General features: G+C 45.0%; 1 protein-coding gene across 1 annotated transcript in view; it reads right to left on the reverse strand.

Moving 5' to 3' along the window:
* Positions 1 to 4,598, reverse strand: part of CDRT15L2 (CMT1A duplicated region transcript 15-like 2) — a 10,712-nt gene extending 6,114 nt beyond the window's left edge. The window contains 7 exon segments of the mRNA XM_011962539.1: positions 196 to 609; positions 1,669 to 1,740; positions 3,207 to 3,365; positions 3,420 to 3,617; positions 3,619 to 3,853; positions 4,338 to 4,550; positions 4,553 to 4,598. Coding sequence (XP_011817929.1) covers positions 196 to 609; positions 1,669 to 1,740; positions 3,207 to 3,365; positions 3,420 to 3,617; positions 3,619 to 3,853; positions 4,338 to 4,550; positions 4,553 to 4,598 — 1,337 coding nt within the window.
* Positions 4,599 to 8,531: the final 3,933 nt, after the last annotated feature.

The raw sequence follows: 8,531 nt of genomic DNA on the forward strand, positions 1-8,531 counted from the left end.
AAATTGAGAGATATATGGTGTCTGTATTTGCACTGGGCCGTGTTTGTACTAGGCTCAGGAAATTGAGAGATATATGGTGTCAAGCTGAATGTATTTGCTGAGCCCAGGACTGAGGAATGTGCCTGATTTCTTTCACAACATAATTCAAACATTTTACCCTGAAATGCGAGTGCTTTTAGGGGACATGCCACATACAATTTTCCTGGCGAGCGACGCCGCGAGCAGAAGCACAAGCGCCTGGCAGGGCCACTCGCCTGGCAGGGCCACTTCCTCGGCAGTGGCCAGGGCTCTAGCGCTGAGAGGGAGGTGCCAGCATTGAGGCGGTGTCTGCGCTGGTCATCAATGACGTCACAGCGCGGGGGAGCGCAGCGCGCCTGCATGTGGGGGCTGTGCTGCCTGAGCTCTTCTGGCCACCAGGGCTTACTCCTGCGTCTCCCGGCGCGTCGCTGGGGCTCAGGGGCCAGTGATTTCCAGCGCCCCTGTTCGGCAGCCGCTGTCCCCACCACATTCTGCGAGAAGCTCCGTTTCCAGGTCGTTTCTCTGGACTCAGGTTCTGTGCTGCCTGGTAGCTCCCTGGCCTGTTCAAGCGCAGCCTCCGGCTCCAAGCAGCTGCGGGCCGGGGGCTCCTTTTATGTTTTTATTTTTAAAAACCAACATATTTTTGTTACACAGATACAAAAAATACATAGTTATATGCCCTGATCAAGCCAGAGACAAGTCTGGAAAACAAGTAAAACAGGTATCCGTAATTTTTTTTTTTTTCTTAAGGCAAGGTCTCGCTTTGTTGCCCAGGCTGGAGTGCAGTGGCATGATCTCGATTCACTGCAGCCTCCGTCTCTGGGGTTTAAGCGATTCTTGTGCCTCAGCCTCCCGAGTAGGTGGGACTACAGGCGCGCACCAGGGCGCCCGGTTAATTTTTGTATTTTTAGTAGAGACGGGGTTTCACCATGTTGGCCAGACTGGTCACTAAATCCTGACCTCGTGATCCGCCGGCCGCGGCCTCCCAAAGTGCTGGGGATTACAGGCCTGAGCCGTACGCAGGCCATCCCTAATTTTTAAGATCACACTAGAGATAAGCAGACTTCTTTCCTGCACCCGGAGAGCTGGCAGCTCCCCTGCAAAGAGGGCGTGCCGCGTTCCCTAGGAATGTGCAACCCTAGTTCAGAGGCAGCGCTCTGCGCACCAAGGCAGGCAGTGGGCTTAAACTGATAACGCTCCTAGAACTTTGGGAGGCTGAGGCGGGAGGATTACCTGAGGTCAGGAGTTGGACAGCAGCCTGGCCAACATGGAGAAACCCCGTCTTCACTAAAAATACAAAAATTAGCCAGGCGTGGTGGCAGGTGCCTGTAATCCCAGCTACTCTGGAGGCTGAGGCAGGAGTACTGCTTGAACCAGGGAGGTGGAGGTTGCAGCGAGCTGAGATCGCACCACTGCACTCCAGCCTGGGCAACTGAGCAAGACAACGTCTCATAAAACAAAAACAAAACGCCCATACACACCAAATACTCAAACTTAAAATGTTCACGTCAAATATATGTGAGTGTTTCATATGAACTGATGTTAGCACATTGAAATTATCTGTTTTGGAAATTTAAATTGCTGCATGTGGGTAGCTCGCATTGGCTGTCTTAATCGGTCAATTCAATATCACATCACGATGCAAGATACCCCACGGTTGTCTTCTCTTTCACCTTGGTTATGTGAGTGACCGACAATTTCCCACAGGTTCTATGTATCATCCTAACATTACGGGACCATAACAATAACCTATGTTTAATGAACACATCTAAACTCAAAACCAATAATTTATCATTGTAGTAAAAATACAACCGAAATGATGAGACAGCTTCCCCAGGGAAAAGCGCTGCGTGCACAATCATTCTCTACGCGGTTTCATATTTCTCTAGTCCAATTCTCTGGGAACAATGACAGTGCTCTCTCTTCACTCTTCCTCTAGTACCTACTTTTCACATGCAAAGGTATAGATCCTAGTGGGAAATAATGCCTAAGACCACCAACCCCTTGATGGTTTGCTCATAACACTATGAATGAAACTTTCCAAATAATACTAACATCCATCTTTGTCTATCACCATTGCATCAATGTTTGTGTTATCCTATAAAGTTTAGAAGGCCTGGAAGGATGTTTTTGCTTTTTGCAATATAAAAAATGGCCTAACGCAGACATAGATGATATAGATATGGATAGATAGGAGATGGTATTTTGAAATTTGTTTCCCTAAGGGACTTATTTCACTTCAAATTTGAAATTATTCTGGTTTTAAATGTAACAAATGATAAACCTTATAGAATGACAACACAATTGAACATGTTATAAAGGCACAGGGTATATCAAATGATGAACCAATCATTTCATGTTGAGGTTAATACTGGTTTTTTTTTCCTGAGACTTCAATTCTCAGTAATGAGAACAGTTTTCATACAGAGGGGCCCTAACACCACCATAGTGGGCTTGTTCTCAGACTGAGGTTCTGCCCACACCAAGCCAGGATGAGAATTTTATTCCTCACACTGTTCTCAGTACTTGTTTATATCCTCCCAAAGTTCATTTTTTATGCTGTTTGTTCTCTTACATTTAATACATGTATCAAAAAATTATCTTCATTTTTAAAATAAAATTATATGCTATCTTTTAATCTATGTCCCTATAGAATTATCTTAATCCATATACTTTTGTTGTTACAGGCAGATCAGGATAAACTTCCTTTCTCTGGAATAAATGCCATGACCATGCTCTTTGAGCATTATTTTCCTTAAATTATTTTTTAAACAAAAATTGACTTACAATAACCAAATTTCTTTTCAAAGTAATCACATTTCTTTTAAGTGAAAAATGTTTACCTTCTGTTATCAAGAATTCTCTGAATACAAAATATTTATTTTTTTAAACTTTGGAAGAAATTGAAAATATCTACTTGTTACTAATCTAAAAATACAGGCTGGTGGTAACTCAATCACACAAACCACAACAAGAAGACACAACTATCAGAGATATTTAGGATCACCTCAAAAACAGCATCTAACATTAGAGAGTTTAAAAAGATGTGAACTTTCAAAAAGTTGAGCTTTAATGAAACATCATTTGCATAAACTGGTAATTTAACACTATGAATAAATCCTAGGGCAGGTGGCAGCATGGAGAGACCGAAGCACAAGTGCTGAGTTTGGAAGCTTTGGTTGCTGTACCCTTTGAAGCCGCCCCCTGGTCCTCGCACCCCCTGCCCACCCATTAAGCCCATCCTGGGGAGCACATCAGGAGCAAACAGCCCAGAAGCCCAGTTGCAGAGAGACCTCCATGCCTGGAGCAGGAGGCCGCCTCTGGGAGCAGGAGGAGCTGCTGGAACCCTTCCTCACAGGCTTCTTTTCCTGCTCTCAAGCACCTCCTGTGCGCAGATAGACACTCCCAGCACTGGCAGAATGCAAAGGTCCTGCTGCACCTGGGATGTGGCTCTGGTGAATAAAGTAAGCCTCTTTCCAGTGAGGTAGATGAGCCGAGGCTGCATACCCTGGTCTCTGACTCCATGGCTCCCACCATGCCCAGGACTAGGGGCAGTGTGGGAGCTGCTGTCTAGGGTGGTGCTGGCCACCCGCTCTCTGTCTATCTCCAGCCACGCTGTCAGCTCCAGGGCTGAGGTCAGTGGCTACGGCAGGTGGCCTGAGGTCGGGCAGCTCCTCACTGGGCTGGTCCTTGGCTGTACCGGTGCACGCCCTGGAGGGCTCTGGGGCTGCCTCTAGCTGCAGCGCGGTCTCTAGAGGGGGCCCTCCCCGTGCTGTGGGCTCCGGCTCCACAGCGGGCGCTGGAAGTTCCTCTCTCTCTGCACATGGCGCAGGAGCTGAAAAAGGGGAAACGGTCACCCATGTCAGTCACTTTCCATTGGAATTTGCAAACATGGAAACCACCTCACTGAATTTAAAGGAATTCCAGCCCTCAACACCTCTATCTCCAGCCATGTTCTCAGCTCCAGGGCTGAGGCCAGTGACTACGGCAGGTGGCATGAGGTCGGGCAGCTCCTCACTGGGCTGGTCCTTGGCTGTACTGGTGCAGGGCCCGGAGGGCTCTGGAGCTGCTGTGTCTAGCTGCAGCACGGCCTCTGGAGGGGCCCCCTCCCATGCTGTGGGTTCTGGCTCCACAGAGGGGCGCTGGAAGTTCTCTCTCTCTCTGCACCTGCGGCAGGAGCTGAAAAAGGAGAAAGATCACCAACGTCAGTCACTTTCCTCTGGAATTTCCAAACACGGAAACAACCTCACTGAATTTAAAGGAATTCCAGCTGAAAAGCACCACCCCCACAAAGCCTTCCAGGCTGCAGGCCACCTCACCATGTGCCTGTAACTGTATAGGCTCCCGACTCTCCTCCCGGACAAGGACAAAGTGCAGATGCAGGCCCGATGGGATCTCTGGTGAGGCCTGGATTGCCAGGGCCTGCTCTGGGCTGCCCTGTGGTACCTGGGTGCACATTTTTACAAAGGGCCACAGGCATCTGGGGTGAGGGATAAGCCTTCGTCAGCATTGTCGGAAAAGGCTCTTCTGTCATTCCTGAAGGAGCAGCCTTGGGAAGTGGGGAAGCAACACCAGAACATCTCTCTCTCTTGAGCGTCTCTCACCAAGTAAGCTGGCCATGGGGCTGACTCTAGGATATGGGCGCCTGGTTACCAGAGTTCTAAGTTCTGTTCGGGTCTGTCAAGTAAGTGAGGTCACTTCTTTAAATTTCCGTCCCCACGGCCCCTTCCTTCCGTAAGACCTACTCAGGGCTCCACTGGGCTACTGACTGCTCACCCTCCTCCAAGGTCAACTCCTTACCTAGACACCATTATGTCCACTCAGGGCCTGTTTGGACACCTGCACCTAATGTTCACCAGCGGCCGGATGTCCTCCTCAGGCCTGATGTCCACCTAGGGCCTGATGTCCGCCTTGGGCTTGTGTCCCACTTGGGGCCTGGTGTCCACCGGGGCCTGATGTCTGTCTGGAGGACTGATGTCCTCCTGAGGTGGGAGGATCTCTGAAGCCCAGGAGGTCGAGGCTACAGTGAGCCGTGATTGCGCCGCTGCCCTCTAGTCTGAGTGACAGAGTGAGACCCTGTCTCAAACAAATAAACAAAAAACCACACAAATTATATAGCTATACAAAAATATTTTCTTTCTTTTTAATCTTATTCTATGAGTTTTTTTCTATTATATATTTATTTTACTTTTAAAACCTTTTTTTTAAAAACCAAGACACAAACACACACATTTGCCTAAGCCTAAGCAGGTCAGGAGCATCAATATCACTGTCTTCTACCTCCACATCTTGTCCCACTGGAAGGTCTTCAGGGGCAGTAACAGGCATGGAGCTGTCATCTCCTTGATAATAATGCCTTCTTCTGGAAACCTCCTGAAGGACCTGCCCAAGGCTGCTTCACAGTTAACTTAAAAAAAGGCTAGTAAACATATACTCTAAAATAACAATTAAAAAGTATACGATATTAAACATATAAAACATTAACATCATTTATTATTTTCATCAAGCATTGTGCACTGTACATAATTGTATGTTCACACCCACATCACCACAAACACATAAGCTCTGTAGTGTCCAATAAATCTGCCTTTCTTTACCTACAACTGTCTTGGTAAATTCTTTTACCACCCATGCCACCATCTCAGAGAGTTGCTGCTCCCCTATGACATGGAGTAAAGGAGGGGATATAGCTGACACCACCCAGGAATATTCCCTGAGGCGAAGCTCAGGCCACAGATTATGTTGAAGCCTCCAACTTCCACACTGTAAGCCACCAGGGCACCCAGTTACCAGGCCCCAGGGAGCATGTATGGGTCGGGCACTTGCAGAGGCCCCAGGGTATACCCCAGCACACTGGAGGCCCCTTTCCACACCCAAAACCCCAGGCATGTATAGAGGATCCACACTCCTGCACACAAACACCAGGTAATGCATGAGGGGAAGGGAGGCTACCTTGAGACTAAGCACTGCCTCACTACCTAAAAGCATTCTGTCATCATGAGGGCGAACCAGAGATTGACTCGACTGGCCGTTTAATCCATCACTTCGGCCCTTGAGTTACTAACATTGATGGAACTGTTCAAAGTTACTAACTTTGGGTTTTCTGCCGACCTAACTGCTGGAAGCTAAGATGGCAAAATCAGTATCAGTCAAATAAAGCAACATGCGTTAACTTAGGGACCGCTACACAAGCTCACCAGTACATCCTTCTGGTGCCACTAGGATGCCACTTACTCCTCTACATAACAGAAAATATTTTTAAAGTAGAATATGAATTATTGCTTTTTATGAAGATGTCATTATTAAATTCTATAATTGCCCTGCTTTTTCAAAGTATGACATATAAACAGTTAAATCAATTCAAGATCATTAAATCTTATGAAATAATTTTTATATACATTATCTGCTGAGTTGAATATTACATAAATCTTCTCCAACCCAGGTAGTCTTACAAAGACAGAGGCATATTTTTTAAATTACTGAGTTTGATATCAGACACTATAAAGGCTGTTAAGAAAGCTGAGATGCGTTTGCTTAATAGATGTCAAACCGGCCTGCCTTCACAGGAAGGGCATATAGCCGCTGCACTTGCACTGGACAATTTATTTGTGTGTCTGTGGATAGGATGTAAAGAAAAACAATGAATAACTTCCAAAGCAGTGAAAACCTTGCAGCTGAGCGCTGGAATTCTTAGTAGAAACCATGAAAAGGGAATGAAAACACTTAGAGCAATTGCAGGTTAGAAACTGGGATTCACAGGAGGTTAACGGAGCACATTGTGTTAAGTGAAATGAGCCAGGCACAAAAAGACAACTACCACGTGATCTGACTTATGTGGAATGTAAAACAATTGAACTCACAGAAGCAGAGAGTAGAATGGAGGTTACCAGGGGCTGGGAGGCAGGGGCTTGGGGAGACAGTGAAAGCATTCAAAATTGTAGTTAGACAGGAGGAATAAGTTTAAGAGATACATTGCACAACATGGTGACTGCAGTTAATGTATTATATTCTTCAAAATCAAGAAGTGTTCTCACCACAAAAAATAAGTATGCATATGTTCCTGAGCGCAATGTAATCATTCCACAGTCTACTTATTTCTAAACAGGTTTTACACAACATACATACAATTTTATTTGCCATTTAAAAAACTAATTGCAAAACGAATTAAGTACTGGAAAACTTATCACAGTTGAGGACAACTCTCTTTGTAAAATTAATGATTCCTTTCTTAACCAATCTGTTGGTCTATATTAGTTAATGAAATGAGACTTGGTTTATACTCTAAATCTCAACACAAATTGTAGTCGTCTTCTACGTATTAACTGATCTGAAAATAATGGCAGAATCAGAATGAAAGCCATCTTAAAAGAAAGTTATCCCAAATGAAATGTTTTATTAGCCTTTCATTTATCTCTTTTGCTTAGAAATAAAATGAATACTTATTATTTTAATAGACTTAATTGCTTCAGGCTATACACTTTATTACTCAATTTCAACTTCAATTTTTATAGCCTGAGAGACATGCTTTTGAAAATATTCTTGGCTGGGTGTGGTGACTTGGCACCTGTAATCCTAGCTAATCAAGAGGCTGAGGCATGAGGATCGCTTGAACCCAGGAGGTGGTGGTGCAGTGAGCCCAGATCATGCCACTGCACTCTAGCCTGGGCAACAGAGGGAGACTCTTTTTCAAAAAAAAAAAAAAAATCATTCTTGAATAAAAACACAACACCTTTAATTCCATGCTATTGTCCTTTATATATTAACTTGTAGAAAAAGAAAAAATTTATATAATGAAATTCATTATGTTCCCCTTTTATTATTACTAATATGTTTATTATGTTCCCCTTTGTATCACGCAGTTTACTTCTTCATCAACTCCATAATCAGCTGCATATTTCTTTACAGATATTAAATTTGAAGCAATTGTCTTTTAAGATATCTTTTTGTCAGTTTCACTTACTGATGGCAACTTTCTACTTTGAGTAGCATGATTCATCTCTGCTGTCAGGCATTGGGGTTGCTGAGGGAGGAAGGTGTGTGTGTGTGTCTGTTTGTTTTGTTCACTGACTGCATCTGTCCTACTGGCTGGGAGAACACACACTGACATCTGTCCTCGCAGTGAAGGAGGGAGCAGCCCTCTGGGCACAGAGAGAAACCATCACTGCACCCAGACTGCACCTAGTCTAGTAACGAGCAAGTCTGAGAGCTTGCACACTAGTGAGATGATCAGTTCCTCACTCTGCTCACACTAGGACAAGGCTGTGACTATCGGCTGGGGCAGAGAGTACACAGCTCAACAGCAGGTTTTTAAATAGGGAGCAGAGTCTTCTTTCTTCCATGTTAAAAACAATCATAATATGGTTCAGCTGACCACCAAGGACTGGGTTATATCCTGCTGTTCTCTGAAACTCAATACCATCTTTGAATTTTTTGGAATCTGATAGCCTTTTCTATCTAAATGTGTACTGTTACTCTCATGGCTAAAAGTTGCAGGGAGCAGTCTCTTTCTTTCA

The sequence above is a fragment of the Colobus angolensis genome, unplaced genomic scaffold, assembly GCF_000951035.1.
Source record: "Colobus angolensis palliatus isolate OR3802 unplaced genomic scaffold, Cang.pa_1.0 Scaffold595, whole genome shotgun sequence".
Taxonomy (NCBI): domain Eukaryota; kingdom Metazoa; phylum Chordata; class Mammalia; order Primates; family Cercopithecidae; genus Colobus; species Colobus angolensis.